Source organism: Dromaius novaehollandiae, chromosome 1 (assembly GCF_036370855.1).
Source record: "Dromaius novaehollandiae isolate bDroNov1 chromosome 1, bDroNov1.hap1, whole genome shotgun sequence".
NCBI classification, from domain to species: Eukaryota; Metazoa; Chordata; class Aves; order Casuariiformes; family Dromaiidae; genus Dromaius; species Dromaius novaehollandiae.
The window spans coordinates 200486799-200507649 of record NC_088098.1 but is presented as its reverse complement, the minus strand read 5'-3'; the positions used below and the strand labels follow the sequence as shown (position 1 = coordinate 200507649).

The window sequence follows — 20851 nt, the reverse complement described above, 5'->3', positions numbered from 1 at the left end:
CTTTCATTACCCATACAGCTCTTGTGTGGCCAAATTACCCTCTGTTCTCAAGAGAGCCAATTTGCTCTGATGATTCATATCCTGTTTTGAATCAGCAATCACCAGTGCTTCCTCCCAACTGTATATAGTAATTTCTTAAGCAGAGTACTATTCTCTAAGGACATAATTTTTTTTTTAAATTTATTTTACTTTGACCACGGCATGAAACAAAGACTGATGATCAAGATTTGTTCACAACGCTGGAAAAAGGCTACTACAATGCATTTAGCAGATCTGCCAGAAAAAAAGTGCATTAAATAACAACAATGGACCTCAGAGAAATTAACTGTATCTCTTTATTGTTAACCAATGAATGTTATCCAAAATAGTAGATGTAATTGTAGCTTAATTGTACAACACAAAACATGATGCTAAAGGAAAAAGCATGTGGAAAATTACTTCACCAAGTAATCATTAAATGTATTCTTAGTATTTCTGCACCAGTAATTGTTCCCAACTGCTGGTGACAGCAGCTATTACCACTTTGTTCACTGTGAAAATCCATATTATAAATGGTTGTTCCTGGTTGTTTAGAAAAAAAAAAAATCACACAGCTTTATAAATGGATCTAATCCATTTAGCCCTACTCTATATACTGTAGATTTATGAACAGCAAACTTTACTGGTATTTCTCCCCAACACTAAAACTGATGTATCAATGTTAGTGCACACTTTCCAGGGAAAAACATAAGAACTCACTGGAAGCACAGTATTTCACCTGCTATGGCAAGCTGTTCCAATACTTCAGAAATTTGCTCATGCTTTGGTATATGAAGCCTGTGAAACAAACTGTTCTCACAATGCACTGCAAGTAGAAACACCAGCTTCCACCAAGCAGCATTTTGAAGCGTGTGCACACCATTTGCACATCAGTCCTCAAGGTTAACCAGATATGTATAGCCCCACAAACCAAAAATATATTAATGTATCTTTATTTTATTTTCATGATGTCACCCCACATAGCCAACCTCTAACTCTGGAAAAAACAAAAAAACAAAAAACCCTTAGTTGGACTGTTCATAAGAAATTTAAACCTGTTGTGCATGAAAAAATGCTTAATAAAATGGCAAATTTTAATAGATAAGTGTAAATTCATGAGTGCATAATATCAAACACAAGAGAGCTGAACCATCCTCAGAGAAAGCAGGGCTCTTCCCTAATAGTTATTTACTAGGGTTCTACAAAAGAAGGAATAATTGCAGTCCACATTAACTGCACAGTTATTTCCCCAAAACTCAATTTCTAAGCTGAGTCCTCAAAAAAAAAAAAAAAAAAAAAATTTCTTTTCAAGTCTCCTTTTCAAGACAGGAAGTACTTAATAACAATGATCTGACATCAGATATGACAGTTACAATACTAACTTCACTGAGAACTGAAGCTACAAATGCTTTTTCCTCCAATTATATGAACTTTCGTTTGGTATTTGGAAACCCCAAAACAAGCTAACACACACACATTCCACACCCCTCCCAGAAGATAGTATACCAGTGACAGGTTACAGCTTTAACAAACGCAAGACGCTTTTACAATTTAAACTCAACAAAAAGGCAGTTAAACAGTATTTAGCACTATAAACCCACCTTGAAGTAAAACAAAACCTTAGGAGTAAGGACTCCTAGCTTTCTGTGATATCACTGTATAGTGATAATCAATTTAAATAGTTTTTTCATGGTGTTTGAAGGACCAGTCATCATGTATATAGAAGTGAGGTAGGATACTGTCCCCTCCCTGGGACTGATGTTTTCATATGCTCCCTTGCCAGAAAGGTCCAGGTTTCCCTACTGCAAATAAAATAATTACAAGCAAACAGCATACAGAGCTTTGTATTTTTTTTTCTTTGCTGCATTAGAACATTTTGTGCATCTAAAATAATCACCTATGAAAAGCAGTATTTATTCAAGCCTATCAGCAGACATGCTGCCCACAGGTAGCGTTCCATTTAAGCAACATCTCCTGGAACTACCACCTGCCATCCAGACCTTTGTGAACAGGTAGGCAAAGAAAACCATCAATGATGACAGGACATGAAACACCAAAGAATTTCACTTGTGAGAAAGAAAAAAACAAACAAACAAAAAACCCACTAAAAGTCAGTAATATCAAACTCCTAATGGTGTGGCTACATTGAAAAATGTAAATTCAAACTTCATCATACCACAATAGAACCTATTCATTTTAGGTTCAGCTCCATTACTCTTTCTATTTCTTAATGTTTAAGTAATACGTACACTTGTCAGTCATTATATACTTCACATCAGTTTTCAAATAAAAAAAAAAAAAAGAAACAATGGAAATGAAAACATAACAGGGGAAAAAAATTGCCATCATTCTCCACACCCTCCCCCCAAAAAAGCCAGGGATGACAGACTGCCTTATTGTTGAATGGCTTCCCCAAATTTTTCTTTTAACCATCACAGTCAAACTGGTATTAAGTGCTTTGGCAAAGTGGGGTGCAATCCATCAAATCTGCAAAGGCCTGCTTTTTTCTCTGTTGGTGGTTCAGCTTTACGAGGAACATATATGCAAAATAACAGCTCTCACATTGCTTCAAACTCATCAATACGTTGTTTTGTATTGCCTTGTCGGATTTGTCGAAGAGTCTTGTACTTATCACGGCCTGCTTTAACATTCTCAGCATGAAGGACATCATTTTGTGTTTTCTTGGTTTCATCTCTGGCTTGAGCCAACTCAGAACTTAAAGCCTGTTGAATAAAATATTTGTATTTAAGTGTTTTGACTACTCTTTCTGTGATTCTGGAATTTCTGCTAACATATGTTCTGCAATTTGGATAGGCATTTCTTGAATGCCACCCTAGGAAATGCTTTTTGTCCTGTTTAGCAGCTCAAAAGACGTGGCTGTACTAAAGTTGTGAGGTCTATCACAACGATCGCAGAGGGGAGGGAAGAGACTGTAGAATTCTTTCCTTCTAGAAGTGCTGGCATAGAGCTACCAAGAAAGGCCCCATACCCTAATATTCAAGACCAGCAGGATAAGGCAGGAGAATGACCGTATTTCAATTTCTGCTTGACTAAAAAGACATCACACTTATCTCTCTGCTTCTGTTCAGTGACTGACAAAGCAGAAGAGATGGATATGTTACACATACACACTACCGAGATATTGCTGCCAGAAAAGTAAATAACATTCAATTTCTTTCATTTCTTTCCCAAATACACATTGCATAACACAGCAAAAGGCCACCGCTAACATTAGACTATCACACTTTGAGTGGTAAGGTTCTTGGTGGACATAATCTGTTTCATGGAAGAAAGATTCATCCTAAATGAGTATCTTTCTATTTTTGCATTTACAAAGTTTGCAAATAACTGCAATTAAACTCAAATACTATTAAACAATCACCTGTTTATGCTATACAATACATTCCAGTATTCAGAAAGGAAAGCATTATGTTTTAACATTCAGTATCCTGGACATTACACAATTACTAGAAACGTTTACTGGCCAATGTGACAACATACGAATACTTTTTAATCTACAAAGTATAACCTAACATCCAGTGCTTTTATTTACTTTGCTTCTAGAACACCATGAATAATATCAGTTGGTAAACTAGTAATACATCTAGTAAGTGGCAAGAAAGATACTTCCTTGGCATACTATAATTTCACTGAGATTTTTCACAAATAAAGAATGAAAACCTAAAGCCTTAATTATGTTGATAAAACCATAAGTCTTCATTACCTGCAGCTGTTTCTTAACACGTTCATTTTTCTGTGTTTCTGTTACCCGTTCTTCCTCACTCCTGTGATTCATGACACCATCAGAAGACAGTTCTGCACTGGCTTCAGCATTGTTCTCATCATGTTCATCATGTTCATTCTCTGTCGGAGGAATAACTGGTGGGGGAGGAGGTGGAGGAGGAGCAGACATCACAGATTTCAATTCTTCTTTGGTCTTTTCCAAGTCCTCCTGGGCTGCAAAAGCCTAAATATAATAAACAATACTCACCATTTTAAAATTGATGTACAAATAATGAGAGAATTTGAAACAAATATTTGAGATGTTTTAGACACAAGGAAACTATTCTCTCTATAAATGAATGAGAATTAGCTTAGAGGCTGAGAACTGTTAAACAGAAATACAGGGTAAAAGACCTATGAATGTAAGAACAGCAGTACCAGCTGTCCATCTAGTCCATCTACTTCCAGCAGTAGCCAAGAAGAGTAACAGAACACAGCAATCATAGTGATTGTTCTCCAACTTTTCTAACCTCCAGAGATTTGAGGCTCAGGGACTTCCTGAACCAAAGGTGATGTCTTTGAATTTAATATCTAACCAGGACTTTTTATATGAATTTGTTCAATCATTTTTTGAACCTATGGAAAGAATTAATATTCACATCCCATAGCTAACTATAGCCTCTGTGAAGAAATGTCATTTTGCTTTAAGCGACCATGTCTGGTTTCATTTGATGTGCCTTAGTTCCTGCTCTTCACCACCACTCATGATTGTATGTATCTTTATCAGATCCCTCCTGAGGCATTTATTTTCCAGCATGAAGCTCTATTTCATCACTGTACATATATAAGCCATTTTAGATTTTTTGACCATACCTTTGTGATGAGAATTTTTTCCTTTATGTCAATTTATGATTTAGAAACAAATTCAGCAGAAATACAGCTTGGCATTAGAAGACTAGGGGACTAAAACATCTAAGAAAGGCTTCTCTGAAGTCTAAGGGAGTAAGATTCAAACTCATGGAATTCCAGTGGGATTTCTGCACTCATCTCCCTTAGCTTCTTTGAAGTTTGGACTTCATACAACATGAGCTCATTACTTTGTGCTGCCATTCTGAGGCTTCCTCTTCTTTCTTTTTCTTGGCCTCCTCTAGAAGTGCAATCTTGGCAGTGAATTCAGCAAGTTCTGCTGCCTGAAACAGAAAATGAAGTAGAAATTTTAATTTGATGCCATTTTGGCTCAGCAATGGAAGAAAGCAGAGCCTTTTGCTGTGATCTGACTTGGAAAGAGTCAGTTATCATCTATCATTTCCACTTATTAAAAACAGAAATTTAAAATAGGATAGATAGAGGGACAGAATCAGTACTCTGACTGACAGGAATAAGTCAAGAGGAAAAAAAACAAATCTGTCTTCTGCACTTCCAAAGCTTGGGGGGAAAGGGGGGTAAGGGGGAAGGAAAACCAAGCTGCAGATACAAATCAGCATTTGGGTCTGTTTCAGTTTAATACAGCTTTAATAACTCCACCAATATGCTGATGATTCTGGACCATAATCTCAGCACTAGCAGATAATCTTGCCTTCAGCATTGTCTGTCACACTGAGGTTGCAGAAGACCAAAAGCTGTTCTGTAGTCAAAAAATTCTCTCCTAGACAGTTATGGTGCCCTTCTCAGTACATATAAGTCTTGAATTAGAATTGGTTTAGGACAGAATGCAAGAAAGCACTGTATATGTAGGAAATTGGGGCAGGAGGGAGTTGGTGACTATTACTATGACTTCCCCATTCCCCCGTCCCCAACACACCTTCAAGCTTCAGAATGGAATTGCTTCAACAGAGAATAGGCTTCCTTCTGCAGTCCACTGGGAAACCTTTCTCATTCTCAACTGGACAAACTTGACACTATTAGAAAAAGAACCTAACAAGTGTGGTCTGCCTGAAATGTCTCCTTTGTCATTTGTTTCCTACACGTCTCAGGAGTTTTTTGGTTTTTTTAACATAGTAGCAAATGTAATGTTTTCTAATAAAGCGCCACAACTATCTGTAACATATGGTAGTTCACATACTTGTACCTGTGTTTCAACTCACTTGTTCATCTGACAAAATACATGTAACCAAACCACAAAGCTATGTTCTCAGCTATATTTGTCAATTTGTTTCAAAACAAGGTTAAGGCTTCTTACTAGTTGCTCCTGGTTCTTCATTTGATCAGCTGCCTGCTTGGCTAGGGCAGCTTTAGCTTCTTCAGCCGCTCGGCGCTCCTTTTCCAGGCGTTCTGCCTCCTCCTTTGCACGCTTTCGTTCTTGATCCAGTTCTAGAGCTCTTCTAGTCTGTTCTTCTAGCTCTGCCCAAAGGAAAATTTGCAAACAAGATATAACTACCTAACTCCTATCCATACATAACACAGAATTACAGCTATAACATGCTCAAAATAACGTGACCTAGAAAACTGACCAAGATTGACAAGGCTGGCTCAAGTTAGCCTGAGTTAAGCCAAGAAGAGCTGTCCAGCATGTGGCCTGAAGCTATGTTCATGGTTTTTTTTGTTGTGGTGGTGGGTTTTTTTTTCTTTCTTTTTCTCTCCCCTCCTCCTCTCTAAGACATACTGTGGATATTCTTCATCTCATCTGGCAGTTGACTGATGGCCTAGTATTTCAGAAAATGATCACCTCACCAAAAAAACTAAGTACACAAATATAACACATACACATGCATATACACCCTCTTAACATACGTAAAATCTTTTTAGAAGTTAGTCATACTCTCTTCTGATAAAGAAGCCCAAAACTCTAATACTGTATTAAAGTGCCTGACAAAGATTCCTTAATCACAACTGACTCTTCAGACATGTGCCATTAGCAAAATGACCTAAAACCCACTGAAAGGTTCTGAAACTTTCTCCAGAGAACAGAGCCAACTTCTAAAGGGCACAGATAGGACAACTTGAAATCAAGGGGGGGATAAGAGTTGTCTAGCTGCCTAATTAGCAAAATATTGCAATCACAGGACAGAAGTCAGATACGAATGAAACAGGAAGAAACAATAATCCACCAGTAAGGTAAGATTTGAATAGACAAAATACTCCTCTGATATGCAAAAAGGAAGCAACTATAACAAAGTCTTTCTGTAGCTCCTTCCTGGTTCAAAGAAGAAATGTCCTTGTATGTTTTTGCCTAGAGATTAACAAAATTTTTTTCAGTTTTCATTTTATGGGAATAAGGAAAACAAAGTGAATCATTCTAAAATGTTCATAAAACTTGTTGGACACCTTATTCAAATGGGTAAGATACACTATTATATTAGCAATGTCTCTTGTAATGGAACAGACAAGGGAACTTGTAAATATAAGAATTTATTTCTGTTCACAAAATAAGTGGCTGCCAGTTATTAAAACATACAAAGACACACCTGTCAAAGCAAAGAGTAAAAGCATAAGTGAGAAGCAAATTTGCCCTTGTGCTCTGACTTAACATGTAAGCGAACAGCACAGGACTGTATAAAATACAATGAATAAATTGATTTTTACGTGTTTGACTCCAAGTAAAGATTCTCAAGCTCTATTGTTTACTAGGAATATTTTTGGTAATCTGAATTTGAAGGACAAAAGCAGGGCCATATCGTTACAGGTATGTGGACTTACTTGTAGAAATGCAGTACTTACAAAATTAAGTAAAATACATAAATACTTAAAAATACTATTCAAACACAGAAAAAAAACTTCCCATGAGGATGGAGAACACTTAACTTATGCCAACTACAAAGCATAGACACCATATATATAAACACTGTTTTATATGTGAACAATAAAATGCTACAACATGGGAACATGTTATTTCATATATTATGTCAGAAATTAGGCTATATTGTTTATAAGAGCTACTGGAAGATGAAAAAATTTGTTGGGACTTGAGCATTTGTTTTCCCTCCATTTTGCTAATTTCTTTGATGGTTTTATATTTTTCTTTCCTTTAGAACGATGTTCTCATAAGTTGACATATAGCCATAAACAAGGCTTCTATCACAAAGTAATTCATGCTTTAGAAAAAAATACTACATTATGAAATACAGATGCACTCAGACCAAGGTCAAAAAAAGAAGGCACAGTTACTAGCTGTGTTGCCACGCAAAACTTAAGAACACTAAACTAAAATATAATTCCTGTTAATTTCTCCAAAATTTAATTTCTATAACAATTAATATTCATCCTATTCTCTAATCTTTAGAAATGCATCAGTTGGAACACTATCACCAAATTAGAGTAGCTTTGGAGATGCTGCTTATTTTTAAAGTTCCCTGACATTTCTGTATATTCAGTTCCTTATAGCTTTCACAAAAAGGTTTGAGCTGACTTTCTTTCTACTGAGTGTTCTGCCTTAGATTGCTTTTTTGTTCATTTATTTAAATTCTGGCCCAAACAAGCAAGCTATTTTAAAACAGGAAACCTATTTGCCAGATTATTTAAAAAACTCAAAACACAACAACCCACAGAAGAAAAATGCTTTAATCTTTTCTCAGAGAAGCTCTAGCAACCCCATGATTAAGCAAGGGCTGGAATTTGCAGAGAAATTTGTGTCAAGGAAGTGTCTTTTCCACTGTCTGACAAAATATTGTCCAAGTTCAGTCAAATTACAACCATATACACATTTCAAAGACTCATGCAAGATCTGCTAGTGATTCACTATTGCTTCCAGAAAACGGGCTCGTTTTGTCTGTCCTAGCCCAGAGCTGAGGAAGCAGAGCCTTCCCTAACACCCAACCTGACCTGTGCAGCTGCCTTAGGCAAGGAGATGCAGGAATGTGATAGTCACGGGAACTGCTCACAGTGCTCTTGATGGCTACACTTCTATGGCATCATGTGAAACGGCACCAGGAGAAGATCCCGAGCACTGGAGCTCCCTATCCATACCATTAAACCTTTAGAAGCACGATGGCACTGCTTTGGCCTGGGCCAAATAGCTCTCCCTTACGCAGTTCCAACATTTGGGAGTCAGCTGTCTGGCTGTGTTCAACCCGTTACGGATAGTAAGATTTTAAAAGTATGGAGGTAGACCTAGAAATCTTTGCCAGGTATATGTAATTTATTAGCACAAATATAATCAATGATTCTCTTTATCAGGCCCGAAACCAAGAATTATGAACAAAACAGAGAACTACTTTCAAGAATGTGAACCAATACTCAAGAGAAAAAAAAAAAGAAAAAGGACAGGAGGAACTGGGTACAGCAGTGGAAGCTCAACAGGGTAATCCAACCCAAAAAACAGAACTGTGTTTAAGGAATAGACAGCAGCCCATTGCCAGATTTGTCAAGCAAGCAAAATGAAGGGAAAGAGACTAGGACAAGGAACTTGCAACAGAAAAGCTAAATTCAACAAAATCCTAGAGGAAGTACTTTGAATCTTTCTCTCCAACCCCAGGTTTTCAGCACTTCAAGCATTTCATAATACTGAGTTAGGCAGCACACTCATTAATTACAATTTTATTAAAGAAAATTAAAGGTCTTGCCATATTAGAATTTGTTAAAATATATATACCATCTATTAACTTTTAATTAAACACTACTATTAAGTCATAAATACATCTTTTTGTTGTTGTTGTTGTTGTTAATTTAAAAAACCCTCCTCCCTCTTCCTCCTCCCCCAAAAAACAAGAGAATATTGTGGAACTGAACCAGCCAAGTGAACAAACCATTGTCACCACATATAACACCAGGAATAGCAAGAACTCACCTTTCTGAGCCTTCATTGTTTGCTCTTCAATTTGTCTTAATCGTTCCATCAATTCTTCCTTTTCACGCTCTATTCTTTCCTTTTCCTTTTCTGCTATCTCCCTTTTTTTCTTCTCATTTTCTAATTGTGCCCTAAAAATAAAAAGAATGTTTTTAGGCCTCAAATGGATTAAATTTTGCTCTCTCAGGATTCTGACAGTGCATTTCTTAGTTTACTCAGTTAGTAGAGAAGCTAAATATTTCAATTCAGTTTACAATACAAATTGAAAAACCAAGTTTCTGTATTTCAAAATATTGTACAAAAAATTTATGAATGGGATTATAACAGACAAACAGCCTTGGTTATAGTTCAACCAAGTCTAATCCACAATTATAGCTGCATTTCAGAAAAGGCTGACATTTTATCTAGGCTAGAAAAAGCAACTGTATTTTTTAATACACAAAAGGTAAGTTATGTTATTCTTCATTGAACTTGTTTTAAAGGTTCTCAGGTACAAGTTCTTAGGAATCAGGCAACAGAGAACTAAGACTATTTACCAAAACACCTTAATAAGAAACAACTGTACAGGTATCACTAGTATTGCTGAAAGCTCAAAAAAGATACAGCTTTCTATTAAAACAGCTTAGTCACACCAGTCTACAAACCTGCTTACATATTACAGAAAGAAAAGTAAACTTCTCTTTGCTAGAATGCTAGAATGTCTAATATACTATGATTTTGTTTTCTCAAAGGATAGAATAATTTTCTTCTGTTTCATGGAAGTTTGTTATTTACCTTTCCAATTGTTTCTGATGTTTCTCCTCTCTAGCCTGGGCCTTCATCTGTTGCACTTCAATTGTATCAGGTTTTCTCCTCCTCATGTACAATTCATGATTTCCCATACACAGTGCCAAAATTCGCTTATTAATTCTCAGACGGGGTGCATAAAAAACAAAATCCTAGCAAAAATAATTGCAGCATATCCATTAATCTAAAAATACAGTCGTGATAATACTCGAAGCATTACTGCATGCTTGCATTTGTTAAATTTAATCTTACAAATATTTTAACCTTCTTCCTCTGACCAATCCAATTTCACAGATCCATAAATCCAGTTATTGGAAAGAACTTGCAGAACAAATTCAAAATCACATCTGGATCCCTCTGTGTAGAGTTAGCTACTCTGCACAAAGTAGTTTACTTAATCTTCCAAAAAAGTGATGCTATACTTCAGTCTATTTCTATATGTAAGCTAATTCAGTGTTTTGCCCCAGAAAGTCTCATGAACAATGCTGTTGTAGTACAAGCAAAAAACAAAACAAAAGTGGAAAAAGATTTAACATACTACACCTCAGCTTTTCAACTCATCAAAAAATATTAGTTGACTGCTTGAAATAATAAAAAAGGAAGAAAACTTAACAGAGTATCAACTAGAATGAACATACTTGAAAATAAATATTTCCTCTTGAATACTCACTATTCTACCAATATGAAAAATTAGTGGCATAGAATATTTATTCGTGCCATAGTGCAAGAGCAGGTCCCTTCATGTTTAAAACTTTTCATATACAGAGGCGTACCATTCTACAGACTACTTACAGGGGCCTTTTTGTCAATTGGCTTTATGACAAATTTTTTGTCATTAAAAGAGATATTTCTTATTTCACTCCAAGGAAAACCAATCTTGGGTGTCAACCTTCAAAGAGAAAAAGTTCTCATTAGAAGAAGCATAAATATATGTATTTTATTTAAGTCCAATAATCCATAAGTCTATTAATTTTGTACCATTTTCACTATTGCACCTTAGAATTGCATTTACTAAACATGACAACAGTTCAAGTACATTTTAGTAGGCAACTTTTACACATTATTACAGGCCCAGCAAATAAATAAACTACATAGGATGATGGCACTGCAACAGAAGGCATTAAGAAATTTCAGTCTGTGACTTACCTACTCACCCTATTCATTAAGTATATGCTAAACATCACAATCATGTACTGATTCTTTATAAGCAACTGATAATTTTAACTTTAGCGAAAAGGATGGCTATTTCAATGAGTATATAATTTGAGAAAAGTCTGTCATTTGAAAGACCAAAAAATTAAGTTAGCCTTTAGTAATGCTGTAGTATGCTTTAACTTAACTGTAAAATAGGTATTCCTACATTCCTAAAGTTCAGGTTAAATTTAATCCCCAGTGCATTTTAAACTGAATAAATTAAGAACAGAAATAGTTACAATACTATGCACCAACTGCATAATTTTAAGTATTTTTTCCTCCACAGGCCTATAAAGTTTTTTTTAATCTACATTACCTTAAGTATGAACATTAGAAAAACAGTTTGATTGCTAACTATTAGGAATGAAAGAATACCAAAAAGCAGTAGTTCTTTCAGTACTGATTCTCTGAATATTTCCTCCATCTTTTAGGAGTTATATTGCCATCTAATGGCAATTAAGGCTTACAGAATTTTGTTAGGAAGTACAAACATCAATAGGGAGCATGAAATTTCAGTTCAGTTAATAACAGCTACCTGGTGTTTGACTTGTGTTTAACTTCAAATCACTGTGAGAGTACTGTTAACAAATGCTATTAACAGAGGTGTCTGGAAAGAAACAAAACAGTGAGTCTGTTCTTCTGTTTTTATGATTCTTCAAATTTTGTACGTTTCAGCTTTATCACTTTCCAGGTAGGACAGATTCTTTGATCTCTTTACCAGGACACAAGAACCATCAATTTTCTTTGATGTCTAAAAGGTTTAGTTTTTGATTACCAAAGTTTTTCATGCTCTAGCAGCTATAATTCTAATTACTGATCTTAAAACATGTTTCCCATTAAATATATTGCCCAGCTTCTCAATGTCCTTTTCATCCTGACTGCAGAGGAGGTCTTGAGGGAGTAAAAAGTACAATAAGAAACAACACAAGAAATGGTTTAGCTATCAAACATCCATATTTAGCAATGCAAATTTAAATTCATACAGAACTGCTCTCCCATTCCCCTACTCTGCATTCCTATTTAACCTTTAAAATTCAAATATTCTAATAGTTAACTTCTATCACTTTTTTTCTGTCTTTTACATAGATTAGAAGGTCTTTGAGAACTTATTTTGCTAGATGTTATAGAAACATGCAATAAGGTAAGTTTTGTAAGAATCTTAGATAGGACCCTCCTAGGACAGAATTCCAACAGAAATATTAGCCACTTACTTATCATCATGTTCATAAATATTCAGACCCAAAGCATCAACTCCTAGCCACAATTCAGTTCCTTTTTTATTCTTTATTTCAAAATAGTTGACTCCATACATCTCCAGATCTTGCGCAATCTTAAGGTATTCCATCATAGAATCTTCCCTGATGAAAGAAAATAGCATAATTAAGTCAAATCAAAAGGGAACCACAGAATAACTAACTGACACACAATTTAGTTAGGAATGTAACTTCTCCTCTTTGAAATTCATGTATACATTGATTCAGATACTTACATAGCTTATTACATTAATACCCAAGTTTAGTTCAATCATTACATTGTCTTTTCACCCTAGGAGCTAAGGAAATATTAAATATTTTTTAGAGGTAGGTAGGCAAATACAGAAAAAGGCAGATGACAAGCTTGCCTAAAAATGATATAGGTAGCCATAACTGAACTGGAAAATCATCAACGCTCACTCTGGTTTCCACAGAAGATTAGCAACTGTCTACCCTGGGCTGAATAAAAGAAGAAAGCATTTTCCAAACAAATCCCTGCTCCCCAAATTCCTACTAAACCCCCAAAACTCCAAAACCCCCCAAACCTAAAGATCATGAAACGTTTTCTATGCAATTACCTTAACATCCCCCTGTGTTCTTCATGCCAGTTCTGTATTCTCTCTTCCCACTGTTCCTTTGTCAGTTTGTGCTGTTCTAACACACTGTTAACAGAAGAAGTTACTACTAAATGAAAGTGACAAAAATTTAATCTCCTGAAATTATAAAAATAAGTTTGGTATGTGGCATAACTTGCTTTAGTGGGAGAAGTTTAAACATGACTTCCTGTAAATGGCTCATCTTTTTAACCAAGACAGTAAAAACTTTGAATTTCAACAAATACACATTTCAGAACAGTGTGAATCCATTTCTTTTCTCATGGTATTTTATACCCTTAGGATAGTAAAAGCCACGCCATGCTGTATCTCGACTTTCAGTAAAGTCATAAAATGCAATGTTTGAAAACACCTAAAAATAGAGAGCTATAAAGTCCTCATAGAAAAATGTTTGAAATTAATCCCTCTGTATCTACAGATACACTCAAGTTTTCACTTTGCTGTAATATGGAAGAAAATATAACACATTAACACAGGCTAGCAGACTACACTCCCTCCCTCCCTTTTTTTAAAATCAGTAATTAAACAGTTTAAGAAAACTGGTTTGGGCTTACTTATGCTGGGCTGCAATGATGGTCGTATATTTAGATCTATTTAGAACTGTCACAGCAGTTAGAAGAGTCAGATGCATAAGATAACTTTATTCTGCTTTTTTCCATGTATTTTCCATTTCAAGCATTCCTAGAGAAACCATTTTAAACAGCAACTAATCAAAGATAAGACCATGAGAGGAAATTATACTGAAGAAATCTGCTCAGATGCCTTTCCTTCCTTTCTCTTTACTCAGGAAAAGAAGGATTTTCCATTCGGCCTAGTATTTTTCCACTATATATTTTATTTGCAATACTTTTCATAGTGAATTTCAGGAAGTTATTATCATTTACCCAAAGTGTAGGAAAATACCAAGAACTGAAGAAAAAGAATGGTTATTAAGGAAACTTACTGACTTAGAAGATTTTGATTTTAATTCAGCAGAGGCAAAACTGCAGAAATATCAGATCATTTTATGTATTTTGTAATGCAAAACATGCATTCCTTTGAGGAAAAAACTACCATTAAATACACATTAGCACTTAATACTTTAATTACAAGAAGTGTGCTGCAATCAAGTTTATATATAGTAGATGATACAAAAACATGTGTAGTCTCACTCACCGTTGAGGGAGAAGTCTGTCATTGGCTAGGTAGCCTAGTTTATGTATCTCTTTATTATAATCTCCATACTTGGACTGGACAGCATAGGAAGCCAGAAGAACTGCAGTTTCTGGTGGACAATATATTTCATCATTTAGTATAGCTTCTTTAACTTGCAGGAAGAAAAGTCTCTGGGTTATTTCCTGAATTAATTCCTCCGATACATCCTCCGGAAAAAATTTAGCCCTGAACTTAAACTGCAAAGGATTTTCTTTCCTTACATCTTGCTGTGTTACCTGAGGGAGAGCAACATAGAAATAAAAATTTAAAGGAGCACTAAATAGTATATTAAATACAGCTAGTTTAATAGTAATAATCTCTTCAGCCACTGTTGATCCCAATGCTCCCCAACAAGCCCCCTTTGAAACTGACTCACAATTCACATGGCACTGAATCAAGCACACCAGTTTAGATAAATCAGACAATATTGCAATACTGCTCCAAGACCCATTTAAGTTTCTTGTAGGCTTGTGTGAATTTGTATTTATCAGAGTAAAATCTGGAAAAAAAGTTGTGAAACATAAAAATCAAAGCTATACCTGAGGAAGTAAAAAATTAGGGATTTAAAAAGGTTTCTTTAGCAAGAACTATTTCTTTAAAAAGAATCCAACTTTCCAACTATGTTAAAGTCTTTGAACTATGGCACTAAATACATCTGCTTTGTTCTTGTGTAAAAAGTAAACTTAGTTCTAGTAAACACTTTTTTCTATAATGGATAAGCATCATCATCAAGACTTCTCTGCAAATATTCTGAGATATAATGTGGTCATTTTGCAAGTTTTAAAGAGCTGTCTACTCAGGCTTTCAACAAAAGTTTATTTCATTTGGGTTCAACTTTCAGTCCTGATTATGTCTGGGAATAGAAACATTCAAAAATTAAACTCATTTTAACATCAGATAACACAGTGATTGGCAGAAGGTACATTCAGAATAAAAAAAAAAAAGAACCACCCGTAGACTCCACTTCCACATGCACTTTTGTATACAGTTTTGATTTTACATGTACAAACAGTCTCTCCAGAATTTCCAGTGCTGCCTGAAGTCATGCATCTGTTTGCTTGACTGGTAAGAAGTATCCAAAATTACAAATATAATGCAACCATTTAATCATGTACCCAGGGCAGCATCATTACTATATTCAGCTTTTCCAGTGTGTATTTTAGTAAGTATTTGCTTTCATTATTGTCCACTTGCTTCCGATTTACATATTCCATATTTCACTAACTCACCAGTGAAATGGTTCAGATTTTTTTTTGTATTTGTATTTGTATTCTTGCCATAATAGAGCCATATTTTCCTCATCTATTCTATGATTTTATCAATCCTATCTGTATTTGATACAAATGTTTAAATAGTAATTTACAAGTTAAACCCACTTTATGTTGTTTTTGTGTTTAAGAACCTAATTGTTACCTTATAACCTTTTTCTAAATAAACAAACATTTTTTGGATATCAAGAACTGCCTTGATCAAAGTTAAGGAAATTAGCATACACTTGCTGCTTCTTAACTTTATAAGCAACTTAATTTGCTAAAGGCTTTATAGAGCAACTTTTATGTATTTCAGCCAAATGATGCACCCAAATCTGTATTCAGAAGTCCTACAAACTACCAACTAGATACCTAAACAAAAAGTTAGGACCCTATTCATAGATGCCTTGTCCAAAAATCTATGGCTATATACAGTCAAATTCCTGAACCTCTACTAATACTTTTTTCTTTTTTTGAAGCTTTTATTCTATTATATTTTACTACATGAAGACAGGATCCTATGAATTGAAGTTTTCCTAACGCACACATTACCACGGTATTGGAAATACAGAACCTCTCTCACTCAGTCAAATTAAATATTGGTGCAATTTTGCAAAATGATTATGCTCCTTTACAGTTAACCAAGCTGAAGATTGTATTTTGTCATTTGAAACAGACAGTAAGAAGCAACTTTTCAACTGAATTTGAAATCAAGATATATCTCACCTATAATATTAAAGTAGCAAGCCTTATGTATTTTTAAATCATACACTTTTCTAAATGTAAGGGAATCATTACCTTTTTATTTAGCTTTAGCCAAGTTGAGTAGCCTTTGCTGTCCACATACTGCAGCCCAAAAAACCAGACTTCACGAAGACCAACAGTTTTCACCACCTAAAAATAAACAATCCACAATTACCTGTAATCACTACAACAGAATCTTTTATGATAGTTAACTTAGAGAAACCATCTCAAACCAAAATAAGAATAACGTTTTAGAACAAAAAAATATAAAATAGTAGCAAAACATCAGGTCCAGGGGAGAATTCACTTAAAAGTTCTAAATAAACTCAAACACAATGTTGCCAAACTTTCAATGGGATGGTGCAACTTACTGCATAAAACAAACTCAGCACCTGAGGAGTACAAGGTAAGAAGCATGATGCTGATCTTTAAAATTAGGTCTGGGAACTGTCTGAAGACCTACGGACAAGTAAGTCCACTTTAACAAAAGACAACCAGTAAAGCTATAATGAAGGATAATATTTGTGGACTTGTGGATAAATATGATGTACTGAGGAAGAATTACCTCCTTCAAATATTTTAGACTTCTCTAAGAGTTAGTGATAAAAACAATAAGGATGATCCAGCTGATAAATTGTACAAGGATTTCCTACAGAATTACTAGTCAGGTGTATCACCAAAGGCTTTTAACAGAACAAAACTGTTCTTGAATAGAGGGAGAGTCTTTTATGGATAAACCAGTTAAAAAGCAAGAAAATAGGAATACATATTTCTCACAACAGAGTGGTTACCTGCAGTGTAACCACTAAGGAAGTCCCACGGACTTCATAAATGCTCTGGAAAAAAGGATGAAACTGATGTGACAAAGTCTGCTGTAGAAAACCTTGCAGAAAGATCTCTGAATGAACAATAAAAAGGAAGATGAGCTTCAATAAAAGATGAAATTATACTAAAACCAAAATACTGTACTTAAAGAAAAAACATCTTAATTATGTAAACAGAAAGATCTTGTACTAGAAGAAAAAAAATAACAATACTGCTGTATTACTGTACAAATCTATGGTATTCCCAGATTTCTAATACTACACACAGACTGGCCATATCACCTTAAAAGGATGCTGTAGCACTGGAAGCAGTTGAGAAATGTTGAAAAGAATGTTCAGCAATATGGAACATCTTCTGCATAGAGAAGACCAGAACTAAGGCTACTGACAGAAATGAAGAGGGAAAAACATGATATAGATCTATAAAACCTGCATGTCATATTCAAGGAAAATAGAGAATGATTATTCACTATTTCTTGTAATGTAAGTAAGCATTAAGAGAATCAATTGAAATCATCAGACAGCAAGTTCAAAACAAAGAAGCACTTTTACTACACAGAGTATAATGAAACTGTGGAACTATCTTATAAGACTTTTGCATAGTAAAAGTACATGTGGATTCAATAAGCAATTAATCAGAAAGGTCCAACGAGGATTATTAAATAATTGTAAATTTTGGCTCTGAAAGATCCAGTATGGCAGTACTTACGTATGGGTTCGGGTTGAACCATGCTGGCAAGCTGGTTATTCAGATGCATGTGAGGTAAATAGAATTTTACACATAGATCCTCCTCCACTTTAAAGTAGTACTATCGGGTTGCAAAATTAAGATTTTGAAAATTAGAAAATGTCACAATTAAGAAAGCTCTGCAAACTTATTTCTGATCCCTTGCATATGTGTATTATGTCTTAACAATCACACAGGCACACCTTTTTCTCCTCCTCTCCCCTTTCGCTTACAGCTTTCGTAGCTGATTCCAGGAATGCTCTTTACTTTTTGGTTGTACAAGTTGAGCCCTGGTACTTAATCAGCACTCCAAGCTGCAGCTGAAGTCAGTCAGAACTGCAGATGGTGAACTGCTCTGTCCACAAGGCATAACTTGAAATAAAGGAGACAACCCTCACGTTTTTCCTGAATGGGAACTACACCAAACCAGGAGTTCTGATGCTCAGTGCTAAGACCTTGTCAAAAACAAACAACGCCCCCCCCCCAAACACCACCACCAAATTGTGGTAAAATACCCATCACGGGATTCTTTCCCTCCTAGGAAAGAGTTATAGATGAGAAACTGGTTGACTAAAAGAGCACAGATCCCCACTCTCACATTCTGATCAACAACAGGACGTACCAAGGAGACTAATGACAAATATGTTAAGACACTCTCTAAAACAATAGGGGCCATTAAAAAAAACCCACATAACTGGTTTTGTGCAATAAACAAGAACTTCATGAAGTTTCACAATGAAAGAGAAGAAAAAGCCACAGACATCAGAAGTATGTCTTGTCTGCTAGCAGATGAAGAGAATGAAAACACACACTGACCAGGAAACAAATCAACTTCAGAAAGTATCAGTTAAAAGCTGGAAACAACCATTGACTGAGAAAAGGAAGAACTGTTCAAAAAACAGTAGAGAAACACTAGATAACAGCTAAAATAATGGATAGGTTATTTTCCGTAAGCAATAACTAACAAGGTTACTGTCATGTCCACCATCTCTACACTAACCTTGAAGACCCAGCCCACTCAGCAACAATGCTATTCAACTTTCTTACCATAGAGAAATAGCAAAACTTTTGTCTGAAAATTTCATGCTGGTTTTGCAATACAGTTCTGCTCTTAATGTTACTCTACGGAACTCACACGCAGATTTAAGGTCAGGCTGAAAATGTTTCTCCCCTCACACACGACTACGCTGGCTGATTGTGTCTGACCTAATAATTTTTCAATTTACATTTTTCAGAAGTTGATTACAAGAGCTGCTGAGATGTTAAAAGACACACAGTGAATTGAGGAACGTAGGTGAAGAGAGCATGAAACATGCCAGGACAGGAAAAGAATTCAAAACTGTATCTTTATTCCCTGCTTGTGAAAGCCCCAGTTTGGATGAAACAGATTACTTGGGCACAAGACATTACACAGCAAAATGTCACCCCACCCAAGACTGCATGGCTAAAGATAGTAAAGGTTGGCAAGAAGTATCAGCTCAAGCCTTTGGTGCCACAGAATACCATGCTTTTTACCTGATGGTGCTGTTGGTTAGACAAAAAGCAGGACAGTTGCCCTGTTCCCCCAAACTGTCCACATTACTACACTTGAAAGCTATCTGCTCCCCTTCCTTCAAGAAGTCTTTGTAGTAGCCATGAAGGATCAACACATCACTATGCATCCACCCGTAAGTGACAGCGTTTACTCCTATGTAGAGGCTGAAGACATACTGCTGCTGATGGGGGTGTGTAGGGGTACACATCAGACAGTCATTTCCAAAAAAAATTTGGAAATGAGATTTCTTTCCTCTAAAAGAAAAAGCTCAGTGTTACAAAAAACAAAAAAAGAGATTATCTTCTTTTCAGCTTATATACTAAAGGTGTTTAAATGACCCATTAAAGTCTCTTTAAGCGTGTCATCTTCTTCAAATATTCAGCACTACATACTTTGAGCATCTACAGTGGAGTGGACAGGAATGACAGTTCTACAAGAAAGAATTGTTGATGATATAGTTGAACTGTTTTTTGAAGAGTAATCTGGAATAATCCCACATTTTTAACCAAATACATGCATCTCAAACCTAGATAATATTAAGTATTTATTAGTTATTTCAGGAAAAAAAGAAACGGCACATTGACAAGCCTTCGCCCTTTGCATTTTCTAGAACATTGCACAACCTGGATCAAATAAAATTATTTCAAGATTCTTATTTCTAATATCACATGAAATTAATGGGAAAACAACCTTTTACAAGAAATTACTGATTCAACCCATTTAAGTGAAGTTGAAGACACTGCCAAGTGAGAACATGTAGCTCTGATGGGTCTGCAACCCATCAGCACATTAAAATCCATAATTTTCACTTTTTCCCTCTGGAATTTAACTAAAAAAAAATATCCTAGGACAACATTACTTTTCAAATATTTAGGAATAGAAGTATTATCTGTGGTTTCTATTCTTGGACAAAGAAGATAGCAGTTCTCTTCACTGAATTTTCTACCTTACATTTGTTATTTGACAATACTGAAGGCTACAGGAATTTCTCATACATGCACTTCTCACAGCTATGTTGCAGTTATAAATACACTGTTATTAGATATAAAAAAACCCCTTACTTTCAAAGCAGTTCCACACACAATTCAACTGGAACCACACTGTTCATCTCTCTACACAGAGCTGTCATTGAGTTTAATACATTCCATTACAATGAAGCTCAAACAAAATGACTGCATACTCAGATAATGTAATGGAAACAATGGAAATCTAGACATGAGAACCCTTCTGCTTTATCAAACTATGTCTTAATGTCCATAATAGGTTTG

General features: G+C 35.3%; 1 protein-coding gene across 2 annotated transcripts in view; it reads right to left on the bottom strand.

The window, feature by feature from the left end:
* Positions 1 to 321: 321 nt before the first annotated feature.
* Positions 322 to 20851, bottom strand: part of RDX (radixin) — a 38712-nt gene continuing 18182 nt past the window's right edge. For both annotated transcript variants that reach the window (XM_064505044.1, XM_026111286.2), the window contains exons 4-14: positions 16553 to 16648; positions 14466 to 14740; positions 13275 to 13358; positions 12655 to 12801; positions 11042 to 11138; positions 10238 to 10401; positions 9464 to 9594; positions 5921 to 6081; positions 4839 to 4931; positions 3743 to 3985; positions 322 to 2741 (exon numbers count right to left, since the gene is read on the bottom strand). In XM_064505044.1, the coding sequence (XP_064361114.1) occupies positions 2577 to 2741; positions 3743 to 3985; positions 4839 to 4931; positions 5921 to 6081; positions 9464 to 9594; positions 10238 to 10401; positions 11042 to 11138; positions 12655 to 12801; positions 13275 to 13358; positions 14466 to 14740; positions 16553 to 16648 (1656 nt within the window). In that variant the 3' untranslated portion in view covers positions 322 to 2576. The remainder of the gene's footprint in view (positions 2742 to 3742; positions 3986 to 4838; positions 4932 to 5920; positions 6082 to 9463; positions 9595 to 10237; positions 10402 to 11041; positions 11139 to 12654; positions 12802 to 13274; positions 13359 to 14465; positions 14741 to 16552; positions 16649 to 20851) is intronic.